At 43.5% G+C, this 26,249-nt stretch overlaps 1 protein-coding gene across 9 annotated transcripts in view; it reads left to right on the top strand.

Annotated features, from left to right (window-relative positions):
• NUGGC (nuclear GTPase, germinal center associated) overlaps positions 1 to 14,987 on the top strand; it is a 53,659-nt gene extending 38,672 nt beyond the window's left edge. For 6 of the 9 annotated variants that reach the window (XM_070480621.1, XM_070480623.1, XM_070480624.1 and 3 more), the window contains 7 exons: positions 3,981 to 4,145; positions 6,682 to 6,839; positions 8,582 to 8,726; positions 10,207 to 10,315; positions 11,226 to 11,362; positions 13,455 to 13,545; positions 14,715 to 14,987. In XM_070480621.1, coding sequence (XP_070336722.1) covers positions 3,981 to 4,145; positions 6,682 to 6,839; positions 8,582 to 8,726; positions 10,207 to 10,315; positions 11,226 to 11,362; positions 13,455 to 13,545; positions 14,715 to 14,854 — 945 coding nt within the window. In that variant the 3' untranslated portion in view covers positions 14,855 to 14,987. Of the gene's footprint in view, positions 1 to 3,980; positions 4,146 to 6,681; positions 6,840 to 8,581; positions 8,727 to 10,206; positions 10,316 to 11,225; positions 11,363 to 13,454; positions 13,546 to 14,714 lie in introns of those variants that run through there. The other 3 variants (XM_020877893.2, XM_070480622.1, XM_020877895.2) reach the window with 3 other exon arrangements.
• The last annotated feature ends 11,262 nt before the right edge of the window (positions 14,988 to 26,249 follow it).

The following is a 26,249-nucleotide window of genomic DNA, read 5'->3' as shown; positions in this document are numbered from 1 at the left end:
AGACCCCATGTACTGTAACCTGCCAGGCTCCTCTGTCTATGGAATTCTCCAGGCCAGAATACTGGAATGGAGTGGGGAGCCATTCCCTTCTCCAGGGGATCTTCCTGACCCAGGGATCGAATCTGCCCACATTGCAGGCAGATGTTTCACTGCCGAGCCACCAAGGAAGCCCCTGGCCTTTGAGTATCTGCCAAATGCAGGTGATGCCCACTGACCCCCTTACTACAGCAAGCCCTGAATTGACAGCCTTTGGATGTGCTCTTTTGGTGTTTCTTTATTTCCATACTTGCTGTCATCTGTCATATTTGCTCAGCCAATCTGTCTGACCTGTTATTACGTAGAAAAGGGAAGGGGTAGAGAAATGTATGATTGCGTTGGTCCCGATAACGTGGGACAGTGAACCTGGGGGGCACCCAGTGGAGGGACTAGCTGAGGCGGCTGGGAGGGATGTGACTTCACTGTGAAAAGTGAGCAATGTTGACTCTTAAATATTTTACTTATTTGGCTGCGCTGGCTCTTAGTTTCGGCATGTGGAATCTAGTTCTCCAACCAGGGATCGAACCCGGGCCCCCTGCTTTGGGAGCTCAGTCCAGAGAGCCACTGGGCCACCAGGGAAGACCCGCAGTGTCAACGTTTAATAGCCCACGCGGTGTTGGTCAGCTGTCTTTTTTGTTGTCATTTAGTTGCTCAGTTGTTCCGATTCTTTGAGACTCCACGCCAGGCTTCCCTGTCGCTCACTATCTCCTGGAGCTTCTTCAAACTCATGTCCATTGAGTCGGTGATGCCATCCAACTATCTCATCCTCTGTCATCCCCTTCTCCTCCTGCCCTCCATCTTTCCCAGCATTAGGGTCTTTTCCATTTTAGAAATTCTACATAGAAATTGCCAAATAGAGCAAGATTCACCATCTTTTCCCTCATATTTCTTACTATGTTTTGTTCTAGTTCTGTGAAAACCAAAACCAAAACAAAACAAAAAACAACAAACAACAAAACCTTTCTGGAATTTGAGATTTTCTACTTTGACTTTTGTCCTCTGAAATACTAGTGAAGGTTTTGACATTCCAACTTCCCGAAAAAATTCTTCGGGGTGAAAGTTGCCTTGCTGCCCAGCCAAAGATTGCTTTTGGAAGTGCTGATGGAAAATGAATCAGATGCGGTGCTGTGTGTGGTTGCTTTGTTTGATAAACACCGGGACAAAGCCTTCTGCAGTCCAAGCTGGAGTGTGATATGGAGTACGGCCTCAGTTTTCTCCTTTATCCAGACTCTAGGCGACAGAGGACGCGGAGGAGGGGGCTGCTGGAATTCTATCATAGCCTTTTAGAGGGGGTTGCCAGCAGCCTTCCTCAAAATTCTTTGGCCTCACATATCGGTCTCAGCCTTACTTCTTTGATAGAAAGTTGGAAGGCAAGAACTTTGTCAGTTCTTTTGTATTCTGGGGGGGGGAAAAAAACCTAAAATTGTATGTGATGGACCTTTTTTTTTTTTTTAAGATTGTGACTCAAACTCAAAAATTAGAGGATAAGGATTTTATTTTATATTTATTTATTTTAAAAAATTAATTTCATTTCTGGTCGTGCTGGGTCTTCATAGCTGTGCCCTGGCTTTTGTCTAGTTGTGGCAAGCGAGGGGTACTCTCTTAGATGTGGTGTGAAGGCTTTTCATTGAGGGGGCTTCTCTTCTGGTGGTTCCCAGGCACCAGAACACGGGCTATGGTAGTTGTGGTGTTGCTCTGTGGCCTGGGGAATCTTCTCAGACCAGGGATTAAACCCATGTCCCCTGCACTGGCGGTGGATCCTCAATCACTGGTCCCCCAGAGAAGTCCAGTTAGTGGTTTTAAATGAACAGGGATCTCACCTTTATTTTTACAAATCAATAGGAAGTTGATTATGACAATCTCAATGTTGAATGAGTCCTGCATTTATTCACAGTAGATGCCAGCCTTTTTCCCTTTCTTTATTTCCCAGCTCTTCTGCTTTTTATCCTTCTTCAATAAGGATTCGTTGAGAGTGAGCCATTGTGAGAATCTTGCCTGTGGCGTTCCTTTTCATGACTCCTTTCTTCTTTCATTTTGGTCACCAGTGACACCACAAATTTCGAAGAACCCAGCGAGCACTCAGAAAAAAGTTCTGCCTATAGAATTCCAGGGCTTCCCCGGTAGCTCAGGTGGTAAAGAATCTGTCTGTAACGCAGGAGACTGGATTTCGATCCCTAGGTCAGGAAGATCCCCTGGAGAAGGAAATAGCAACCCACTCCAGTATTCTTGCCTGGAGAATTCCATGGACAGAGGAGCCTGATGAGCTACAGTATAGAATTCTAACTGGTGAAAACTCTGAAACTTCCCAGGGCATGCCTGAAGTGGGGTAGTTTCCATCAACTTCTGAAACTCATCTATTCTGAGACTCAGAATGTAGGAATTTGAGGCTCATTTTCAGGATCATTCAGCTCCACTCAACTTAACTTCACAGACAATGCCCTTGAGGATTCAGGGATGATAAGTCATCTATGGAAGGTCACACCTTAATGCAAGAGCTATTTCTGTCATCCAATTTGGAATAGAATTTAAAATCCTATGTTATCTAGCCACGTCTCCATGCCGCTCACTCACCCCACAAACGTTTATGGACTGCACTGTCCGTGACATGCCTGGAATAAACAAGCATGAATAACAGTATCTCTCTTGAGCAAGGTCCTGGCCCAGAACAGGGAGACACACGGCCCCTGGGAGACACAGCGTAGCAGGGATGTACCAAAGGCAATGGGAGTCCAGGAAAGAGCAGCCAGACTCTGCTCACCCCAACTCTGCTGGGGCAGTCAGGGACAGCATGACACGAGAAGTGACTTTGGAACTTTTTCTAGGAGGACGAGCACATGGGAAGAGCCTGTGCACAGCCAAAAGGATGGTGCATTTGGGGAATGGCAGCAAGTTCATGGTCAGCTACATGGGAGGACCTTTTGGGCAAACAGCTGGTGATGCTGGAGAAATTGGTTGAGTTCTGGCCAAGAAGGGCCTTAAGTGCTGAGCTAAGGAGTGTGGCTTCTTTCCACTGCAGGTGGACACTGCCTGGTCTCCAGGGTTCTCATACAGGGGCAGGCACAACAAATTTCCCAGTTTGGAACCTAGAGGTCAAGACGGCCTCTGGTGGTCACTCCCTTGTATATTTGAATTGACATTTCTTCCCTGATTAGACTATTCTCCTTTGAAGCAGGAACCAAGTCTTTATTTTGGTGGTCCTTTAGCTCTTTTATTCCAAAAGGTCACTGTTAACCCGGGACTTGCTAGCAGCATAGAATCCCAGGTACTCGGGTTTGAACCAAGTTCCCCAGTGAGTTCCATGCACATTTTCCTTGCACAAATTTGAGAAATCTTATCCTCCCAAACTGCACCAAGTTCATTAAATATTTGTCAAATCAGATGTCATTGGGAAAAATCTCTTTTAATAACAGCTGGGTTTTAAAAAATATTTACTCTTGCCAATAGCAAGAGTAAATGGTGGTATAATGGTATAAAGTGGTATAATGGATTATACCACTAAAATAAATTATAGGAGGCATATATTTGTTCTGTTCTCCAATTCCACAAGTGGCTTCCCCGGTGGCTCAGATGGTAAAGAATCTGCTGCCAGTATAGGAGATTCAGGTTCGACCATTGGGTTAGGAAGAGCTCCTAGAGAAGGAAATGGCAACTCACTCCAGTATTCTTGCCTTGGAAATCCCATGGACAGAAGAGCCTGGCAGGAGACAGTCCATGGGGTTGCAAAGAATCAGACACAACTTAGAGACTAAGCACACATGCATGCAATCCCGCAAAGCTTAAGGAGATCTGTGGACTGGAGGATGCTTTCCTGGGTGAGAGGGAGAAGCCCACGGTGGGTGATGAGCTCAAGCTCAATCTGGACAGGCTTAGAGGAAGTAGAATTGCAAAAGCCAACGCCTGTAGCGAGGGCACAGCCTCATGCTCCGGATGGTCCTTGTCCCTAGAATGAACACTTGCACATGAGTGGCCTGCGGAGGTTTGTGGAAGAAAAGATACAGTTGCTGGAGAAGGCCATTGACCAGTGCTTTGCCCACATAGCACGGCCCCTGCAAGAAGGGATCTGGAACGCCAGAAGTTCCTACCGACGCATCCTTGGGGCGTGCCTGGTGGTGAGTGACCCTCTAAAGGGAAAAACCATGATATTTGGGGAGGTCTGTCTGATCCCTTGCCTACTTTTCTACTATCCCATTGCTTTCAAGAGAAATAAAGAGCTAGAAGAGATTGGGAGAGAGTGAAAATTGCACACAGGAAAGCATATTGAGCAACTGTTCGACTATGCATTGCAAGGACTCAGGGAAAGGTACATGGTTAGGGAGAAAGAGTTAGAATATAGGATCTGAGGGTCTTGTTTTGAATGTCAGCCCCACCAAACACCCTCTCTGTAGACCTGGGCGAGGCCCTAAACCCACTTAAGCCTGTTGCATTTTTCTTCTATAAAATAGGTATGATAAGTACTTGTCTGGTCTATTTCACAGGGTTGATATAAGTATCAATTAGATACACAATAAGAAAGCCTCCTGTAATCTCTCACTTGGTGTACAAATTGTTGTTTTATCTTTTAATTATTTATGTGGGGTTTCTAAGGGATGGCAAAGAGGATGAGGTGGTTAGATAGCATCACCAACTCAATGGACATGAATTTGAGTGACCTCCAGGAGACAGTGGAGGATAGAGGAGCCTGGTGTGCTGCAGTCCATGGGGTTGCAGAGTCAGACATGACTTAGCAACTGAACAACAAGGGGTGGGAGATAAGAAATGTGTTGTTTAAGCCATGAAGTTTGGGGTAATTTGTTTCATAGCAATAGGTAACTAAGTGACCATAGGGAGAACTGTTTCCAAAGGATGGTAGAAGATCCCAGATCAAAAAGCTGAATGAGTAAGTGGGTGCTGAGCAAGTGAAGGCAGGAGGTGGGGACCAGTCCTCCGAGATGATGTGCTTGGGGAGAAGGAGTAGCATTAGGCATCTTCAGGCTGTCACTAGGGCTCCATCCTAGGAACCATCCCCTCTCTCCTTAGCCCTTCAATGGCTTCTTTCTCTGTGACTACAGACACGCCTGGGGAGTTCCTATTGGATAAGCAGCTTGCCTCTGTGATCAGACATTTGGGCAAACATGTATATACTGACATCATAATGTTATACGATATAGTAAAATAACCTAAATGCCTAGTGATAAGAGAATGATAAAGTGAATTATGATGCATCCATATGATATTATGTGGTTGTTAAATATTTTTTGGAAGTATTTGCAATGAATTCAGGAAATGCTCATGTTATAATATTAAGTGAAATGGCAGAATATTAAAATACAGATAGCTAGACAGACATGATAGATGGGGGTAGATACAGTATGCTGTCAGTTGTACCATGCTCCACAGCCATTAACTTAAAATATATTCCCCTAAAACACAGATAACTGATTAATGATCACAAGTGCTTCCCTGGTGTCTCAGGTGGTAAAAGAATCCACCTGCAATGCAGGAGACCCGGGTTCAATCCCTGGGTCGGGAAGATCCCCTGGAGGAGGAAATGGCAACCCACTCCAGTACTCTTGCCTGGGAAACCCCCATGGACAGAGGAGCCTGGTGGGCTATAGTCCACGGGGTTGCAAAGAGTCGGACATGACTGAGCAACTAAACAGCTACAACAATGATCACAAGGCCCTCTACTGAAATTCTGGTCAGTGCTAATGTGTTTTATATTCTCTTATTCTTCTACTGAGAATCAATCACCATGTGGCCAAAATCTGTTGTCTCTAATAGCTCTCGCTTCATAATAATTTTTTTCTTCTCATTTATGAATTTATGTTTCTGGGAAAAAAATATAACAAAGATATACACATCAGATCACATTTTATCAAATATTTAATAAAAAATATAAAACTCTGGGCTGTGTTTGGAAAATCTGAAAGATACTCACAGTGGAGTCAGAGCACACTTTTATTTAAGAACTGCTCATTTAACACGTTTATCAAGCATGACATATGCCAGGACCAGACAGTGAGGATGTCATGATGGATGAGACACTGGGCTTGATCTCAACCAGCTGAGGATCCACTGCAGCAGCCTGATGAGTAAAGAGACAAATGCGAAGCTGCTGTATGTGAGCAGACAGTATCGGATGCTTTGGGAGCTCATGGTGGAGGCTCCTGCTGACCAGAGGTGTGACTGCTCTCCTCTTGTGCAGCTTAATAACGAATAGCTTAATTGGAAGATCATGTCTCTACTCTTCCTGGTGATTCTTGCTAATAGTGTTTGGGATCTAGACGAAAACATAGATACTAAACTAGTACACAAGTATTATCGATAATTTCATTTTACTAAAAATTACACTAACTGAATGAGTTTCCCAGGTGCCTCAGTCTCAGTAGTAAAGAATCCAACTGCAGTGCAGGAGATGCAGGAATGTGCGTTTATCCCTCTGTTGTAAAGATCCCTTGGAGGACAAAACGGCAACCCAGTCCAGCATTCTTGCCTGGAGAATCCCCTGGACAGAGGAGCCTGGTGGGCTACAGTCCACGGCGTCACAAAGAGTCGGACATCTCTGACTGAGCACTCACATGCACATACACACACACACGAGGCAGTGTAGGTCTGATCCATGAATTCTAGGTACCTACTAACTCTGTTACCTTACTGTTTATCCAGAGGAGCAGAGGAAACCAAGGCTTTCACCAGACTCTGAAAGCGGTTTGCCTGAAAAACGGCATCTATGCCTCCAGGACTCTTGCAAGAATTGATCTGAATGAAGCCCTCACACAGCCCATCTATGAACAGATTGATCCCATTTTTGGGTGCATTTTTAGGTAAAGGAATCCATTTGGCTCCTCTGTGAACAAACATCCTAAGAACGCCTGGCCCAGAGTCTCATCTTCAAGAATTTGTTCTTGGGATCTGGAAGGGTCCAGAGTAGCTTGCAACTTGAGGAGGAAAACTCAGTCTTTGGCAAAACACAAAAGCCTTCCTGGTTGGGTTTACTTAAGATTTTCCTGTGGTGACCCAGAGTGCAGCTGGAGACGCTACTTTGAGACTAATGTTATAATTCCTGTTATTTTTCAAATATCTCCTACAGGCAGCAGGGGATCCATTTTCTTATGGACCTGGGCCCAGGATAGGGTATTTTGGTTGGAGAGTGTGGACTTAAGGAAACACACAGCCTTCGTAAATTTCCCTGAGCATGAAAAGGAAAAATGGCTCAGGATGACTCTGCTTGTTCTTTGACACATGGCGTGGGGTTTGGGGCTTGAGCCTTCACAGCGCCTGCTCCTTCCCTTCTTCCTTGACCTCCAATGGTTTCAGACCTCCTTCCTTGACCTCCATCCACAGAAACAGAGTCTTCTATTCCTCACCTGTCTTCAGTCTCCATCCTTCACCCCTGGCATTTCACCTAGCCAGCCACCTGCTCCAGCCTGAACCACTCTACTTTTGCTCAATGCTCCCTGCACCCCCCCCCACACCTTCCTTTAAATTTGTTTTTCATCATGCCATTCCACCTATGCCCGCTCACTCTGTTTACATGTCTGTAGGGTAAACTCCAAATTCCTTGGAATAGACTTTAAGACATTCCACCTGCCTCCAACTGGCCTTTCCCATCCCTCCCTGCCCCATCTGGCTTTTGCCAATCTGAGAGCAGCAGAGAGTTACTGAGGCGTGCCAGGAACTGCGCTAAGCACTTTGCATGCATCATGTTATCATAGCCTCCCAAGAACCCTCTGAAGTGGCTCTGGTCTTTTTGCAAGTGAACACGCTGCCATTGGGAGGAATCACACAGCTTTCCCAGGGTCACTTGACGCACAGGTAGAGATCTAGGACTTCAAGCCTCTGCCCTCTCCTCTGCTCACCCGCTCACCTCATACCCCTGGGATGTCCTGAAGCTTAGTTCACTATGTCGTCCCTGGGGAGATGCTGCCTCCTTCTTTTCACATCCCTAAACATTACACAGGCTTCCCTGGTGGCTCAGCAGTAAAGAATCTGCAGAATCTCTGCAATGCAGGAGACACTGGGCTCAATCCTTGGGTCGGGAAGACCCCCTGGAGGAGGAAATGGCAACCCACTCCAGTATTCTTGCCTGGAGAATTCCATGGACAGAGGAGCCTGGCAGGTTTCAGTCCATGGGGTGACTAAGAGTCAGACTTGACTCTGTGACTAAACAACAACAACAACAAACCTTGCCCATCTTTTAAGGTGTATTTCATCCCACCCTTTCAAGTGGGAACATTTGAGTAGCTGAAAACTATGAGTTTTGAGGTCAAATAGATCAGTGTCTAAGGCCTGACCCTACTACTCACTAGCCATGTGACTTTGAACACATTTTAGCAACCATTTCCAAACTTCAATTTCCTCATCCGTGAAATGGGTGTCATTGCACTGACTTCATAGGTTTTTATATCAAGGGCCTAGCACAGCACAGTGCTTAGAACATTATAGAAATTTTATAACTATTAGATCTCATCCCCCTTCTCTTAAAAATGGGTAAGCTAGTTTATTCTTTGTTTTAATCCCACAATAACTGCTGCTGTCTCTTAACATTTTACTTTGCTTTCCTCAGCAGGTCTGGGAAGCCCGCTGATGGCTCAGCTCTGATCCCCCACATAGATGCTTTTAAGCTCTCTCTGCAGGAGAAGATGACTGAAATTGGGATAAGAAATGGCTTGAAATATGACAGCTATAAAAAGAGTTTCCTGATCCAGGAGGTAAGATCCTTATAGAGTAAAGAGGGCAATGAGGTTGGGTAGTGGTTTTCTTCCCAGCAGGATTTTGGAGGTTGCCTGTCTTTCCCTACTTGTTCCCTTGGAGTGTCTAGGCTCTGGGTAGACCTAATAAGAGATGCTATGAGATACAGAACATAACAGGATGGAGGAGAGAGACGTGATCCTGGAGGTAGCAAGCTTTGTTCCCCTGAGAAGCAGCCAATAATAAGTGCTGAGATTGTCAAACAAACTCAGTTCCCAGGAAGTATCTTCAAAGAGTCCTTAGCTATATAAACATCCATATATCCATATATCCACTTATAACAGTCTCACTGACTTCATTTTTGCCAATATCATGAAATACCATCCACGGCAGTGAAGTTTAAAGAAGTGTCATTTTTTTGCAGATTACTTTTTAGTTTTGAGTCCTCAAGACTCTTATCTGGGACTCATTTTCTTAGTCTGGGCTGTCTTAGTCTGTTTGGGCTGCTATAACAAAATACCATGGACTGGGAAGCTTACAAACAACAGACATTTCTCGGTATTCTGGAGGCCGGAAGTACAGGATCAAGGTGCAGGCAGGTTTGGGCCCACTTCCTGGTTTACGGGTGGCTGTGTTTTTGCTGTGTGCTTACATGGCAGAAGGGCACAGAAGCCCTCTAGGGTCTCTTCTGTAAAGGGCATCATCCCAACTGAGAGGGCTCCACCTTGAGTCCTAATCACCTCCCGAAGGCCCTACCTCCTAAGGCCATCACACTGCATTTGTGCTTCGTTGCTCACTTGTGTATGACTCTTTGCAACCCACGGACTCTAGCCTGCCAGGCTCCCCTGTCCATGGGATTCCCCAGGCAAGAATACTGGAGTGGGTTGCCATTTCCTTCTCCAGGGGATCTTTCTGACCCAGGGATTGAATCCAGGTCTCTTCCATGGCAGGCAGATTCCTTACCATCTAAGCCATCACATTGGGGTTTAAGATTTCAGTGTAAGAATTTTGGAAGACATGACTATGCATAGGCCCAGCCCAAATTAACATGAGAATCACCTGTGCCCCCTTAAACTTCCCAAAGATGCCCCATCCCATAACCATGCATGCACCTGAGTTCAACTCTGCAAATACTTATTGAGTTGTCTGAGGCACCAGGCACTATGGGAGGAATTTTGGGATGTAAAGATGATTAAGACAAAGTTTTGGAACTTCCCGGGTGGTCCAGTGGTTAAGACTCCGTGCTCCCAATGCAGGTGGCCTGGGTTCCATCCCTGGTTGGGGAACTAAGATCTCATATGCTATAAAGCATGGCCAAAAAAAAAAAAAAAAAGACAAGTTTCCTGCCTGTGAGGGAGGAGCTCACAGCCCAGAAGTGGAGCAGATGGGACCAGCCAACAGTAACCCAGGGCAGAGGAAATGGTACAGCCTGTGGGAACCCCTGCCTTGCTTCTGTCAAGGGACTGTCACAAATGGCCTTTTGTTGATGTGGATTCTCAGATAAGTGCCATCCTGGGAGGCCTGGAGGAACACATCCTCAGAAAGAAGAGGAAGATTTATGAATCCCTCACCACCTCTGTTCAGAACGACCTGAAGCCCTGTTATGAAGGTGGGGGCCCCGAGGACAATGTTTCCGCCTCCTCCGGGGTCTGTCAGCTCCTTCAGCATCCTTGTCTGCTGTTCCCCCCTTAAAGCATCCGTCCTTCTATGTCCTAAGCCCCCATAACACTCTTGGTCTACAAGTTAAAACTCAACAATTGCAAAGGGGTGGGGAGAGGTCAGTCATGAACCGCTTCTATCTGTTTCCAGTTCTTTCCATCCACCCTTCATCTAGACATCATGCTTCTCCTCTCTGCACTGCATCACAGCTAATTAAACTATAAAAGCCATTTATTGAATTCTCGTTCTTATTTTCTTTAAGTACCTGTAAACTCACTTGCCAGCTTTTTCTTGGTTTGTTGGTCCCATTGATTTTCTTCTGGGGTGGGTGGTGGAGTTTGGAATTTTACTCCTTAACTCACTCAGTAGGTTTTCTACATGAAAATGATCAAATATTGATTGTTCTGTATTATGCTATTCTATTTCCATGGTGCATAAAATGGTGCTACATGTATAACTATATATATGTATGTATGTACATATACACACACACAAATACATATGGTTATATAGGTGTATGTATATGTGCTCAGTTGTGTCTGAGTCTTTGTGACCCTATGGACTATAGCCCGCCAGGCTCCTCTGTCCATGGAGTTTCTCAGGCAAGAAGACTGGAGTGGGTTGCTGTTTCCTGCTCCTGGGGATCTTCCTCTCCCAGGGACTGAACCCATGTCTCTTGACTCTCCTGCATTGCAGGCAGATTTTTTAACCACTGTGCCACCTGGGAAGCCGCAGGTGTGTCTACATGTATATGCCTATGTGTATGTGTGTATAGTTGGTTTGCTTATCTTTCTTTCTGATGCTAAGGATATCTAAGCAAGTCCTTGTTGAGGTGTTACTGTGGCTATCATTTTTGCCAGAGGCTGCACAGATCACGGGCAAAAAAGCATGTGAAAGAATGAAAGATGCCCTCAGAAGAGGGGTGGACCGGCAGGTGGCTGAGGGCATGTTCGAACGGGCTCAGGAAAGGATGCAGCACCAGTTTCAGCAGCTGAAGGTATTCAACTTACGCGGTTTGCATTCCGGTCCCAGAGGGCTCCTTGGGGAGCACGGGAAGGACGGGCAGAGATGGAGGAAGCAGTAGTTGTTTGAGCCCAGTTAGAGCCAGATGCCTTCTGCAAAGTGGGCTCACTGACGCCCATGAAGCCAGGGAAGAGGCCAGCCTCCATCACATGCTGGCTCGGGCTTGTCTCAGCCTGCGACTCAGCACCTCCAGCTCTCTCCTGCATCCTTTCTCTTTCCTGGGTCATCACTAAGATCACTGTGATATCTAGAGGGGACCCTAAGCGCTTCACAAATGTGAGCTTATTGAATCCCCAGCAAGTCTGTGAGATAAGGTGCTATGATTGTTCCCACTTTACAGATGAGAAAACTGAGGCAGTCAGAGGTGTATCAGCAGGTCACAGAGCTAGCAAGTTACAAGAGTGGGAATTTGGGACCAGGTAACCTAGCTCCAGCAATAGTATTATCTCAAGACATACTTTTAAAAAAGTATTTATTTGACTGCACCCAGTCTTTGTTGCAGCATGTAATATTTAGTTCCCTGACCAGGTATCGAACCCAGACCCTCTGCAGTGGGAGCATGGAGTCTTAGCCACTGGACCACCAGGGAAGTCCCCAGATCTTTTTTTAATGAGGGAAAATGTCTTGTCTACATAAAATACCTATGGATAAATGCCAGCCAACTATTATAGATCTGTTCATTACAGTACCTGGCATAGATTTTGGTGAGATTCTGTCTATCTCAGAAGACAGTTCCTGACAGTTTCCTCAAAACTAAGTGCTCTGTTAAGTACACTTGGACCATCTAGTCCCAGTCCTGGGTCTCTCAGTTTGTCAGTAATATAAATTCTTTGCTTTAGTCCAAGCTACTGCTAGCTCCTCCCTGGCCAATAGCATTTCCAGATTCATCAGCCGCAGTCCAGGCTTAGCTGACCTCTCCCAACCTCCCAAGGACCCAGCTCCTTGCTATTTCCATCCACCTCTGGACCAACCTGCTTCCTGAAACATCTCCAACCTCTTGTGCACAATCTCCTCTCCTCCCATCACTGCAGTTTTGGAAAATCCCTTTCTCCTCGACATGAACCATGTTATTTCTCTTGGATCGGGCTAAGAGGTATTTCATTTACCAGTAGCAGTTTAGTTTCCATCGTCTCACATATTACCACTGCCTACAAATACCTGCAGAAAATTTGCCAAATTCTACAGCTGCCAATCCCCACTGAGCACATAAAAACTGGCCCTTAAGGTGCCCAAGAAAACAACTGCACTGAAAAATGATTAGCTCGTTGATCACATGCAAATGTATCTTAAATGGGAGACATGCAAGAAGGTGCAACTGGGCAAGACCACAGAGGGTTCCCATTCTCCGATCTCACAGACAATGAAGCTAAGGCTAAGGGCCAAAGTTACCAGCACAAGGGTCACAGATGCAGCTGAGACTAGAACTTTGGTCCAATGCGTTGGTGAAAAGATCATGTCTTGGAGTCAGGAGATGAAGGTTCAGAACTAGGCTCTGTCAGCATAGTGGAGAGTCGAGTGTTTTTCAAAGGGTGGCAAGAGATGGTTGGAAGAGAGAAATGATTTTAGCTGATAAAAGGACTGAGAGTAGCAAGAAGACATATCTCAGGCAGTTGGAAAGTTATCTCTATATTAATGGTGTGTTATGAAAAGCAGGAGGTCAACAAACATTTAGGCAGTGACTAAACTCGCGGTGGGACAAGAGGAGGATGATCAGCGCTTTGCCTCTTTCTCTGCTTGTGTGGTATTCGTTCTCCTCCCCCGACCCTGACTCCACTATGCCTCCCTGCATCCTCATTACTCCTGATCTGGTTCTTCAGCATCAGAGTACAATCACCCTGAGTCTAGGAAAGGAGCCATGAAGGCAGGTGGGACCCCTCAGAAATGTTGTCCTGATGACTCTAGTCACCCAGGGCATCCTCAAGGTGTCCACCCTTGGATTTGACTTTGGTTTCGGCAACCCTGGTCCCTACACTCTGTGGTTGGGGAATGGGGTGGGGTCCCTTTCATAAGATTCCTTCCCTTTAGACTGCACCATCCTAACAGAATGACTGTCCTCTGTCCTGTAGAATGGAATCACGGAGAAGGTGAAGGGCAGCATCGCTACCATGCTGACCCTGGCTTCGTCCCCAGGGGATGGGCTCTACAAGGAGCTTGCAGGTAAATACCTACAACCTTTGTGTACTCAGGAGCAAGACAAATGGTCTCAGGGTTCTGACTTCTTGGTCACAGTCTTGGCTCCCATCAGTGGCCAGCCCAGGGTGGGTGAGTCTGAGTCATGCTATGGGGCATAGAGGCGCAAAGGGGATGGGAGAGGCTTTCAGATCAATGCCAGAGCCAACCCCAAGGTCGGTCTAAACTGTCCCTTCACAGGGACTGTGTGTGTCAGGGTTCTCTAGAGAAACAGGGCAACAGGATGTGTATGTCTCCCATACACACAAACATACATAAGGAGATTCATTTTAAGGAACTGGCTCATGCAACTGTGAAAGGTTCATGAGTCCAAAACGTGATAAGGGAGGCCAGCCAGCAGGCTGGAGACTCAGGAAAGACTTGCAGTTCAAGTCCAAGAGCCGTCTTCCAGAGAACCAGGAAGAGCCGCTGTTGCAGATGAAGTCTAAAAGCAGTCTTCTGGAGAATTCCCTCTTGTGCAGGAAAGACCAACCTTCTGTTCTAGTCAGACCTTCAGCTGATTAGATGAGGCCCACCTACATTGCACAGGGCCATCTGCTTTACTCAGAGTCCACTGATTTAAATGTAAATCTCATCCAAAAATATACTCACAGAAACGTCCAGAATAATGTTTGACCAACCATCTGGGCACCATAACTCAGACAGGTGGAGACATAGAATTAACCATCACAAGGATATCATCTAATTGCAGACCATAGGCTAAAAACCCAAGATGCCAAAACAGAGCAAATTCACTAGGATTTAGAATGGGGACAGCAGAGAGAAGAGGGAGGAGAGGAGAGGGATGCCTGGAAAAGACTGGGAAGGTTTGGCGTGGGGTGTGCTTTATCTCCTTCCAGTGAGCACTTGTGAAGCCTTGGTAAAGACCCAGTGATTTCCCAGGCTTCTTCTATGGGTAGGTTTGTGTTTATTTTGAAGGTGCTCACGATGATCAGATAAGCCTTAAGGTAAGAGCAACAATGTCTGGTTTGATCAAGTTGTTTATAAAACACATTGATTGGACCATCTAATCTCTAAGCTCCATCCCTGAGCTCATCTTCTGGGACAGTTGACCCAGGTCAGAAAAGGATTCTCAGGGGATCTGTTTCCTGGGGACATTTCTGAAAAGGACACTAACTCCTGATGCTCTTCTGTAGATGTCAAAAGTGAATATAAGGAGATGGAGAAACTGCACAGAAGCCTGAGAGAGGTTGCCGAGAATGCAGTGCTGCGGAGGGGCATGCAAGACTTCCTTCTGAGAATGTCCCCCAGCAAAGCCGGCCCCCCAAAAACATAAGATTTAATTCATGGGGCTTAGCCCCGAGGGGATGGAATACAAGCCTAGAGACAATCAAATGTACTTCTGTTGGTTAAAACCTAATAAAGAACATCTCCCAACTTTGGGAACTTTATAGACAATAGAAAATCCATATATGGTTACTTTTGGTATAAATTGAGTACAGAACACATCATTTTTAATCTATTGTCAATGAAGCCCTCAAAGTTCTAAAGTTTTAGGGATGAGAAACTTGTGCCTCACTTAAGGAAAATACCTAAAGACTGAAAACATTATATGTGGAATCAAATATATGACACAAATGCACTTATTTACAAAACAGAAAGAAACTCACAGACATCAAAAACAAACTTCATCAAAAATAAACTTATGGTTACCAAAGAGGAAATGGGGTAAAGAGGGATAAATTAGGAATTTGAGATTAGCAGATACAAAATACTTGATGTAAAATAGATAAACAACAAGGTCCTACTGTATGGCACAGGGAACGATATTCAATATCCTGTAGTAAACCCTAATGGAAAAGAATATGAAAAAGCATATATACATATATACACATATATGTATGTGCATATATATGTTTATGTATACCTATACATGTATACAATATGTTTGTACATATATCTGATTCACTTTGCTGTACAACAGAAACTATCATGACAGTGTGAATCAACTATACTTCAATAATAATAATTTTAAAAAAAAAGAGTCTTTAGTTTGGTCCTTGGTCTGACCCATGGGCTCCATCCCAAGTTCTAAGTCACAGCCGCTCCATTTGCCCAGGAAATGGGACACTGGCTAGAACCAAGCAGAATGCTACCATCGGAAACATCACGACTGGGGTTCGGGGTCGCCCTTGATTCTGGAGGAGACAAGGGGAAAAGGTCTGTTGCTCAGAAGACTGGGAGGTGGGCAGGGAAAAGAAGAGTTTTTGGAAACACAGCTTTGAATGCTGCACAGTATTCTGATGTATAGATGTATTTTGTTGTTGCATAGCCACAAAGTCATGTCCAACTCTTTGTGACCCCATGGACTGTAGCCCACCAGGCTCCTCTGTCCATGGGATTTTCCAGGCAAGATTGCTGGAGTGGGTTGCCATTTCCTTCTCCAGGGGATCTTGCCAACTCAGGGATTACACTCATGTATCCTGTGTCTCTTGCATTGGCAGGCAGATTCTTTACCTGGGAAGCCCATACTACCATTTATCCTACCATTATTCTATTGCTGGACATTTAGATGGTGCTGTTTTTCTCCACTGTAAATAATATTGTAGAGAATATTCTTATACAGATATCTCTGTCTCTATCTCTGATTTTTTAAAGAGATAGACAACCTTATAGGTGATTTCAAATACAATTTTAAAAATTAGAACTCCTGTGTATACACAGTATTCTAAAAATCAGAATGAAGGGAAAGTATTCTAACTTATTCATGAAGCAAATTTTAACCATGATACTTAGAACAGTGATTATAAGAAAGAAAAACTAGTAATCATTCTGAATTATGTCTCAGTTCAGTTGCTTAGTCATGTCCGACTCTTTGTGACCCCATGGACTGCAGCATGGCAGGCTTCCCTGTCCATCACCAACTTCCGGAGCTTGCTCAGACTCATGTCCATCGAGTCGGTGATGCCATCCAACCATCTCATCCTCTGTCATCCCCTTCTTTTCCTGCCCTCAGTCTTTCCCAGCATCAGGGTCTTTTCCAATGAGTCAGTTCTTTGCGTCACGTAGCCAAAGTATTACAACTTCAGCATCAGTCCTTCCAATGGAATATTCAGGACTGATTTCCTTTAGGATGGACTGCTTTGATCTCCTTGTAGTCCAAAGGACTCTCAAGAGTCTTTTCCAACACCAAAGTTCAAAAGCATCAATTCTTCGGTGCTCAGCTTTCTTTATAGTTCAACTCTCACATCCATATTATGTCTAGGTATCCAATTATGTCTAGATATCCAAAATTTAAGCAAACCCAAATAAAAAATATATGCATTTTCTACTGTGTAACTGATGAGTTATAGAATTGAGGAGCCCCAATTCCAAAATTCCTCTCTGATTTTTATCTTCAGGATAAATTTTTTTAAGAATGCCATTATTGGGTCTGAATAAAAGAGCACTTTAAAGTCTCAACTGTTGCAGAAAAACCTGTCTGCTTACTAGCAGGAATGAGATTTCCTGTGTAACCATTTTTTAATACCATTTAAAAAAATAAAAATGGATATTATTGTTTTGTTCAGTAGGTTCATGGGATCAGATTTTTAATATTACCATCTTGGACTGTATGGGTTGTTACTGATACTGAAACCCTTTTTTGTGTTTATTGAAGTTTCTCCCACTTGAATTGTCCTATCATAATCTTTTCTTTTGGAGTGGCTATCACTTTCTCTTTGACATTTTTCTTTTTACTTTGAAAGAATTTCAAACTCTGAAAAGCTGCAACAGTACAAAGAACTCCCATCAACCCTGTATCAACATGCCAACATTTTACTACACTTGCTTTATCATTCTTCAGTGGGTATGTGTGTGCACTTGTGCATACCTTTCTCAACTATTCCAAAGGAGTTGTATATGTCTATGCCCCTTCACCCCATAATATTTTAGTGTATTCCATAAAAACAAGTATGTCTTTTACGTAACTCCAGTATAATGATCAAATTCAGGAAATTCAGTATAATGATCAAATTCAGTATAATATTATTGCCTTATCCACAGTCTACTTCCAGATTTCATCAACTTCCCAGTTATGGCCTGGGCAAAGCAATACTTTTTCATCCAGCATCCAACCCAGGACCAAGTACTTCACTTGCTTCCTTTAATCTCAGACATTTTCAAGGAATTCAGGCCAGATGTGTTATAAAATGTTGGCTTGTCTGATGTCTTTTTGTGATTAGAATTGGATATCCTTGGCTAAAACAACCACTTAATTGCCTCATTCTTTTTAATAAACAGAGTCAGAACTCACTGCTGACCTCGAATGATGAGGGGGGAGTCTAGAAACTAAACACAGATACAAGTCTAACCCGGGTGTTGAAGCAGGTCCCTCACTTTCTGTCCTGCAGGGCGGTCCTCGCTAGTCTTGGCAGGGTGGGCAGGGAGGTTGAGGAGGATTTGGAATAAGCCTCTTAGTCTCTTAGGCCTGGAATACCGCCTGCCTGTGGCTGCTGGTGACGAGGAGGCATTGCCAAGATGCTTCCACAATGTAGAGCAGAATGGGGAAGAAGGCAGGGGGCACTCAGCTCCATTTCAGCCTGTGGCATCAGGAGGCAATAGCTTCGTTTGTCAAGTTCCTGGACCCTGCAGACTGGCTGGCCTCCTGCAGGGCTGGGTGGATCTCAGATCTCAGCAGCGGGAGGACAGGAGGCATGACCTCTGCCACCAAGCAGAGGACCCTGCCAAGCTTCGCTAAGAGCTCAGAGGGTAAAGAATCTGCCTGCAATGCAGGAGACGCTGGTTCAATCTCTAGGTTGGGAAGATTCCCTGGAGAAGGAATTCGCAACCCACTCCAGTATTCTTGCCTGGGAAATCCCATGGACAGAGGAGCCTGGCAGGCCACAGTCCATGGGGTCGCAAAGTATCAGACAAGACTGCGCAGCTGAGCATGCACAGAGGACTCTGCCAGGCTGAGGCTGCCAGCAGCCCCCCGTCTCCTGACCTCCTGTGGTCTCTCCTCCTCACATTCCTCCTCCAGCAGCTCCCTTCAGGCCCCACACACCCTCTTTGGGGAATGCCACCCTTTGTCTACCTTCCAGTGAAAGTTTCAGAGCTCAGGTTTGGCCAGAGAGTAATGGAGACGCTCCTCCGCTCAAGTGTGTTGGTTCAAAAGTAGGGAGGAATGGGTCCTAAAGACTTAACTCTAGCACCTCCACCAGCAGGAACTGTGGTCTCAGCTGTGAGCAAGCACACTTCTCCGAAGCAACTAGTACTTTTTAAAAGTAATTTAATTTGGGGGCTACACTGTGTCTTTGTTGCTGCACACAGGCTTTCTCTAGTTGCAGTGAGTGGGGGCTCCTTTCTGTTGAGTTGTGTGGGCTTCTCATTGTGGTGGCGCACAGGCATAGTTGCCCGGTGGCACGTGGGATCTTCCAGGACCAGGGATCAAACCCATGTTCCCTGCACTGGCAGGCGGATTCTTAATCACTGGGCCACCAGGGAAGTCCAAAAGCGACTATTAGTATTATTCTTGTAGAAACCAATACTATCTTGTCTCATATGAGGAGAGCTTGCTCTTGGCCTCTGTTTCTTGGCAAGACTGTGCTAAGGTGCCTCTAATCCACCCTATTCTGGGCTGATGTCACTAAAGCCACTGCTTGAACTGAAATGGGCTCTGCTGTACCCATCTCAACTTGGCAGGGCTGAGTTCATGGCGCTTCTTTTTCATCCCCAGCTCTCTTTCTTAGGAGGTGCCATGTGGATCCCGCCACAGTTACATCATCATAATAAGAAATAGTGACTCTGACTCACCTAAAATGCTAAATTATGCCAAGAAACTCTGCTTACAAAAGCAGAGCAATGATCATTTAAGAATGCACAGCACCCAAATTGTAAAAAATTTAAAGGTTTCTACAAGGACCTACTTTACAGCACAGGGAACTATATTTAATACCTTTAATACCTCGGGGCTCCCCACTTGGCTTAGACGGTAAAGAATCCACCTGCCATGCAAGAGACGCAGCTTCGATTCCTGGGTCGGGAAGACCCCCTGGAGGAGGAAATGGCAACCCACTCCAGTATCCTTGCCTGGGAAATCCCATGGACAGAGGAGCCTGCTGGTCTTATAGTTCATGGGCTGGCAAAAGAGTCAGACGTGACTTAGCGACTAAACAATAACCCGTAATGAAAGAGAATTGAGATCTTTCCCACCCAGAGATCGAACCAGCGTCTCTTTCATTGGCAGGCGGATTTTTTACCACTGAGCCACCTGGGAAGCCCCCACCAACGAGGATGGGCGTGATCCAATTGATTGAGGGCCTGAGGAGAACAAAAAGATCGAGGAAGGAGGCATTTGCTTTCTCTGAGCTGAGACATTTCCTCCTGGCCTACTAGATCAGCACTCCTGCTTCTTGGGCTTTTGGACCCAGATTGTGAAATCAGCGCCCCAGTTCTCAGGGCTATGGATTCCGACTTAACTATGCCACCAGTTTTCCTGATTTTTCCAGCTTGCAGACGGCAGACCAGGGAACTTCTCAGCATCCATAACTACATAGCAAAATGGAGATTCACCTCTACTTCCACCGCCAACAGAAGTGAAGTTGATACAGGAATTCACATCTGACTCTATACATCCTGTATACTTCTTGCTACACCCCTAAAGTGTTATTGATTCTAGACATGCCACCACATCAACTTATATGTATATCTATTCATTGCCCTTTTACCACTATTTTAATGCTAAAACTTCCTTTTTTTCACCTACATGTCCTTTTTTTGACTGGGAAGCTCTCTATGAGCACTTTATATCTGATATTTGCCCCTGGGGATTCAACCTAAGTTGACTTGGGCTAAATAAATCTTGCAGTTACTTTGTTAAAATGGACTTTATACATTGAACAAAGTTCTTCTTGGCAAGTGTTTTTCCTTATTGAAGTACACTACTCAGCTTCCTAGAAGTACGTGATTATCGAGATAGTGTTCTCTCTAGATAGTGCTGAGATGGTAACCAGGCAACAAAAAATAATGGGACCTAGTTTGCCAATTCAGCTGGGGAGTATGGAAAATAAACAAACCTGCAGGAAGCCAAAGGTAGGGTCCTCTCTGTTAATTTGTCCCTCAGCCAAGAAGCGAACTGAATCATATTTTTACATATTGGTGGTGGTGGTGGTTTAGTTGCTAAGTCCAGTCCAACTCTTGTGATCTGATGGACTATAGTCTGCCAGACTTCTCTGTCCATGGGATTTCCCAGCCATTTCCTTCTCCAGGGGATCTTCCCAACTCCAAAATCAAACTAGGCTTTCCTGCATTGCAGGAAGATTCTTTACCACTGGGCCACCAGGGAAGTCCCTTTAAATATTAGAAAATGGCAGTGTCAATTGGAGAAGGAGTATTCTTGCCTGAAAAATCTCATGACAGAAGAGCCTGGGAGAATCAAAGGGATCACAAAGAGTAGGATACAACTGAGTGACTAAGCAGTGTCAGTAATGAAGGAAGTTAATATCAGAAGTACCATGGTCAGGAAGCAGCAGTTGGAACTGGACATGGAACTACAGACTGGTTCCAAATAGGAAAAGGAGTACGTCAAGGCTGTATATTGTCACCCTGCTTATTTAACTTACATGCAAAGTACGTAATGAGAAACCCTGGGCTGGAGGAAGCACAAGCTGGAATCAAGATGCCAGGAGAAATATTAATAACCTCAGATATGCAGGTGGCACAACCCTTACAGCAGAAAGTGAAGAAGAACTAAAGAGCCTCTTGATGAAACTGAAAGAGGAGAGTAAAAATGTTGGCTTAAAGCTCAGCATTCAGAAAACTAAGATCATGGCATCCAGTCCCATCACTTCATGGCAGATAGATGGGGAAACGATGGAAACAGTGGCTGATTTTATTTTTCTGGGCTCCAAAATCACTGCAGATGGTGATTGCAGCCATGAAATTAAAAGACGCTTACTCCTTGGAAGGAAAGTTATGACTAACCTAGACAGCATATTAAAAAGCAGAGACATTAACTTTGCCAACAAAGGTCTGTCTGGTCAAGGCTATGGTTTTTCCAGTAGTCATGTATGGATGTGAGAGTTGGACTATAAAGAAAGCTGAGCACCAAAGATTGATGCTTTTGAATTGTGGTGTTGGAGAAGACTCTTGAGAGTCCCTTGGACTGCAAAGAGATCCAACCAGTCCATCCTAAAGGAGATCACTCCTGAGTGTTCAATGGAAGGACTGATATTGAAGTTGAAACTCCAATACTTTGGCCACCTGATGCGAAGAGCTAACTCATTTGAAAAGACACTGATGCTCAGAAAGATTGAGGGCAGGAGGAGAAGGGGACAACAGAAGATGAGATGGCTGGATGGCATCACTGACTCAATGGACATGAGTTTGGGTAGACTCTAGCATTTGGTGATGCACAGGGAGGCTTGGTGTGCTGTGGTTCATGGGGTCTCTAAGAGTCGGACATGACTGAGTGAACTGAATTGAACCATGATAATGCTCCCTTAATTTTAATTAATGTGTCATTGTTTCACAATATGTTTTAAATGATATATTTTTCTAAGGCTATTATCTCATTTTGGGGAATGCAATTGCTCATCTGACTCGGTTCTTTTGTTGACTTGTGAATTTCTTAAGGAAAGTGCATGTGTCCAGTCAGAAATAACATTTGAAAGACTAAAAATGTCAGCATAAGGGAATAAAATCTCTTATAATTCAAGATACAATTTCATTATATTTCACTGAGGAAGCATCAGAAACAAGTTGCCAGCCATTCATTCTTCACCTGAATGGCCGTGTACTCATGTCTCCAACTGCTATTCTGGTGTTAAGTCAAGAATTCAGACAGCCTGCAAACCTGTTATCATCAATAGTTCTTTTCCAATCTGGTGAACCCAAAATAAATACCCATCCATTTGCTTTCTGTTTATATTTAAATAATTATTAGGTAAGAAGCAATAGAACAGATACCTAAAAATAAGCTTTTTAGTTCAGATTTCTTAACTCTCAGAGATACAAGCGATAATGATTTTTTTTTCATTCTTTTTTCCTTCTGTGTTTCTGTTTAATTAGTCAGACATTGAGCACCTACTTCTATCAGGTAATGAAATAAACACTGGGGATACATAGATCAATAACACAGTCTCTGCTCTCAACAGCTGATACCATTAGAGAGAAATTACACCTAAAAGTCATTTTAATATATGTAGTAATTACCCTGAGAGGGATATGTTAGTTATGAGTGGAGAACAGAGAAAAAAAGAGCTTAGTATCCAACTTTTTTCCACACTTTTTGTCTTATAAACTTCCTTCTTTACACTCTCATTTTGTATAGCATCCAGCTTCAGTTCACTTACAACAACAAAAGCTTTACATTTTTAAAAGAATGCAAAGGAATTTCATATGCATAGTAGAAGGCTGTGAATTATAAAGTAAGTTTTAAATGTCAGACTCACCATCTATTGATATTGTATGTTGTTTTCTAGATGTAGTTTGATTTTTATTTTGAACTGCTTAAATAGGTTAGGAAATGTGCTTATCACTAGATTTTTTTTTCATTTATTTTTATTAGTTGGAGGCTAATTACTTTACAGTATTGTAGTGGTTTTTGCCATACATTGACATGAATCAGCCATGGATTTACATGTGTTCCCCATCCTAAACCCCCCACCCACTTCCCTCCCCATTCCATCCCTCTGGGTCATCCCAGTGCACCATCCCTGAGCACTTGTCTCATGCATCCAACCTGGGCTGGTGATCTGTTTCACACTTCATAATATTACATGTTTCAATGCTATTCTCTCAGATCATCCCACCCTCGCCTTCTCCCACAGAGTCTAAAAGTCTGTTCTATACATCTGTGTCTCTTTTTCTATCTTGCATATAGGGTTATTGTTACCATCTTTTGAAATTCTATATATATGCATTAGTATACTGTATTGGTCTTTATCTTTCTGGCTTATTTCACTTTGTATAATGGGCTCCAGTTTCATCCATCTCATTAGAACTGATTCAAATGTATTCTTTTTAATGGCTGAGTAATATTCCATTGTGTATATGTACCACAGCTTTCTTATCCATTTGTCTACTGATGTGCATCTAGGTTGCTTCCATGTCCTGGCTATTATAAACAGCGCTGTGATAAAAAAAAAAAAAAAAAGAAAGAGAATTGAAAAAGTATGTATATATAACTGAATCACTTTGCTATATACCTGAAACCAACACAACACTGTAAATCAACTACACTTCAAAAATTTTTTTTGTTTAAAAAATTTAAAAGCAAAAATGTTTCAGTGCTAAATAACATAATGCAACGTTTAATTTGTGGAGCACTTCACTATCTGACAATATGGGATAAATGAAGTGCTTTTTTTAAGATTTTTTTTTTATGTGGACCATTTAAAGCCTTTATTGGATTTGTTACAACATTGCTTTAGTTTTATGTTTTTTTTTTTTTCTGGCCATGAGGCATGTGGGATCTTAGCTTCCCAGCCAGGGATCAAACCTGCAACCCCTGCACTGGAAGGCAGATTCTTAACCACTGGACCACCAGGAAAATCCCTAAAAGAGTTGTTATTATTAAAATACAACAGCATCAGGATTTCCATGTCAAGGAGAGAACTGAGAAGTGACCTCTCTTTTTCCTGAAAGCTTCTTACCATGCACAGTCTGTGTTACCAGCTGACCTTCAGTTCCTTTGTTTCTTTTGCATTTCTCTCCATTCCAAGTGAATTACCCAGAAAAATATGAATGTGTGCTGGTTTATTTTCTTCTATCTAAATACCACATCACAACTCAGTATATCTTCCCTTCTCCAGCCACACGGTTTAATCTGATTTAGAGATGAAGAGAAAATTGATAACGAGCCATGAAATCTGGGTGAGGCTGTGTTCTAGACACCCTCTGTAATAAAAATCACTTCAGTTCTCTATTTTAAAGTCTTGCTGCCTAGTCTTTATACAAGGCTTTTCACTGCTTTTTGCTCCTGGCAGAAACACGTGGGTTCTTGCTTCTGGAAAGGAGACAAGTCATGTGGCTGTGGGCTTCGTCTTTTGGCATCACATGGAGAAAAAGGCAGATTTTGCTCTGAGTTAGGAAATGAGAAAAAACCGTACACAGAGGTAGAAAGAAAGCTGAGGCCTGCTGATTGGCTCTTTCTCTCTCTGAAATCAAAAACCTGCTGTAGAAATTTTTAAAAACATGGTAGAACTGTTGAAACTCTAGAACTACCAGTGAAACAGTTCAGCGTGATTAAAACATCCCTACTCAAGCTCAGATTGGATGGAGCTAACACTAGGTAGCAGTAATTGATGACAATTAAGGATTACATTTCTGCATGTATTTCTTTACATCTCACTGAGAGTGTTCAATTTTCATTATTGTGATAATGGTATTTATTTATGCTATTTGAATGAGCATCGTAAAGGTGCCCAGAGAACTTAGGAGAAGCATGGATGAACGGAGTCACATGTTAGAAGTTTTTAACAGAGAATTAGAAAACAAAGAAGAACTAAACAGAGATGAAGAATCCAACAACTGAAATTAAAAGTACACTAGACGGAATCGACAGTGGAATAGGTGATAGAGAAGAATAGATCAACACACAGTAAGTCAGAGTAGTGGAAGTCACTGAGGCCGAACAGAAGAAAGAAAAAAGAATTAAGAGAAATGGTGAACTTCCCTGGTGGCCCAGTGGTTAAGAATCCATCTGTCAGTGCAGGGAACACGGGTTTGACCCCCGATACAGGAAGATCCCACATGCCCTCAGAGCAGCTAAACTCACGAGCCACAGCTACTGAGGCCCTGAGCTCTAGAGCCTGGGCATGGCCACAAAGAGGAGCCCCCACTCTCCACAACCAGAGAAAGCCCGTGTGCACCCCAAAATAAATTAATTTTTAAACAGGAACTGAGGACAGTTTAAGAGACTTCTGAGACAATATCAATCATACTAACATTTGTATTATAAGGGTCCCAGAAGGAGAAGGCAGAAAAGGGCAGGAAACACATTTCATCTTCAAACTTCTACAACTAGATTTATCTTGATGATCGCTTTGAAGTGCACAGAAATATGAAGTCACTATTTTGTACAACAGGAACGAACATAATGTTGCAGGTCAATTATATTCAAAAACAAATTCATAGAAAAAGAGATAAGATTTGTGGTTACCAGAAGTGGGAAGTAGAGAGGGAGAATCGATGAAGGTAGTCAAAAGGTATAAACTTTCAGTTACAAGATAAGTAAATACTAGGGAGGTAATCAACAACATGATAAATATCATTATATAACACTGCTGTATGTTATATATGAAAGTTACAGTAAATCCTAAGAGTTCTCATCACAAGGAAAACCTTTTTTTCTATTTAATTTTATGTTGATATGAGATGATGGATGTTCATTAAACATGAGGATAATCATTTCATGATGGATATAAGTCAGATCATTATGCACATATATACACATTAAATGTGTACAGAGCTATGTGTCAGTTACAATAAATCACAGTAAAACTGGAATTAAAAGAGATTGTGAGACTTCCCTGGCAGTCCAATGGGTAAAACTCCAATGCAAGGGGCACAAGTTCAACCCCTGATTGAGGAACTAAGATCCCACATACTGTGTTGTCCAGCCAAAAAAAAAAAAAAAAAGAGAGAGATTGAATGCAATCTATAACTACCTTTTAAAAAGTGTTTAAAGTGCTGTTCTCTTGGGGTGTAGGGTTTTAGAAATAATGGTGGTGGACTAATAAGCAACAGAT

This window comes from Odocoileus virginianus, chromosome 18 (genome assembly GCF_023699985.2).
Source record: "Odocoileus virginianus isolate 20LAN1187 ecotype Illinois chromosome 18, Ovbor_1.2, whole genome shotgun sequence".
NCBI lineage: Eukaryota > Metazoa > Chordata > Mammalia > Artiodactyla > Cervidae > Odocoileus > Odocoileus virginianus.
The sequence above is the reverse complement of the archived record's forward strand: the minus strand, read 5'-3'. Positions and strand labels throughout refer to the sequence as shown.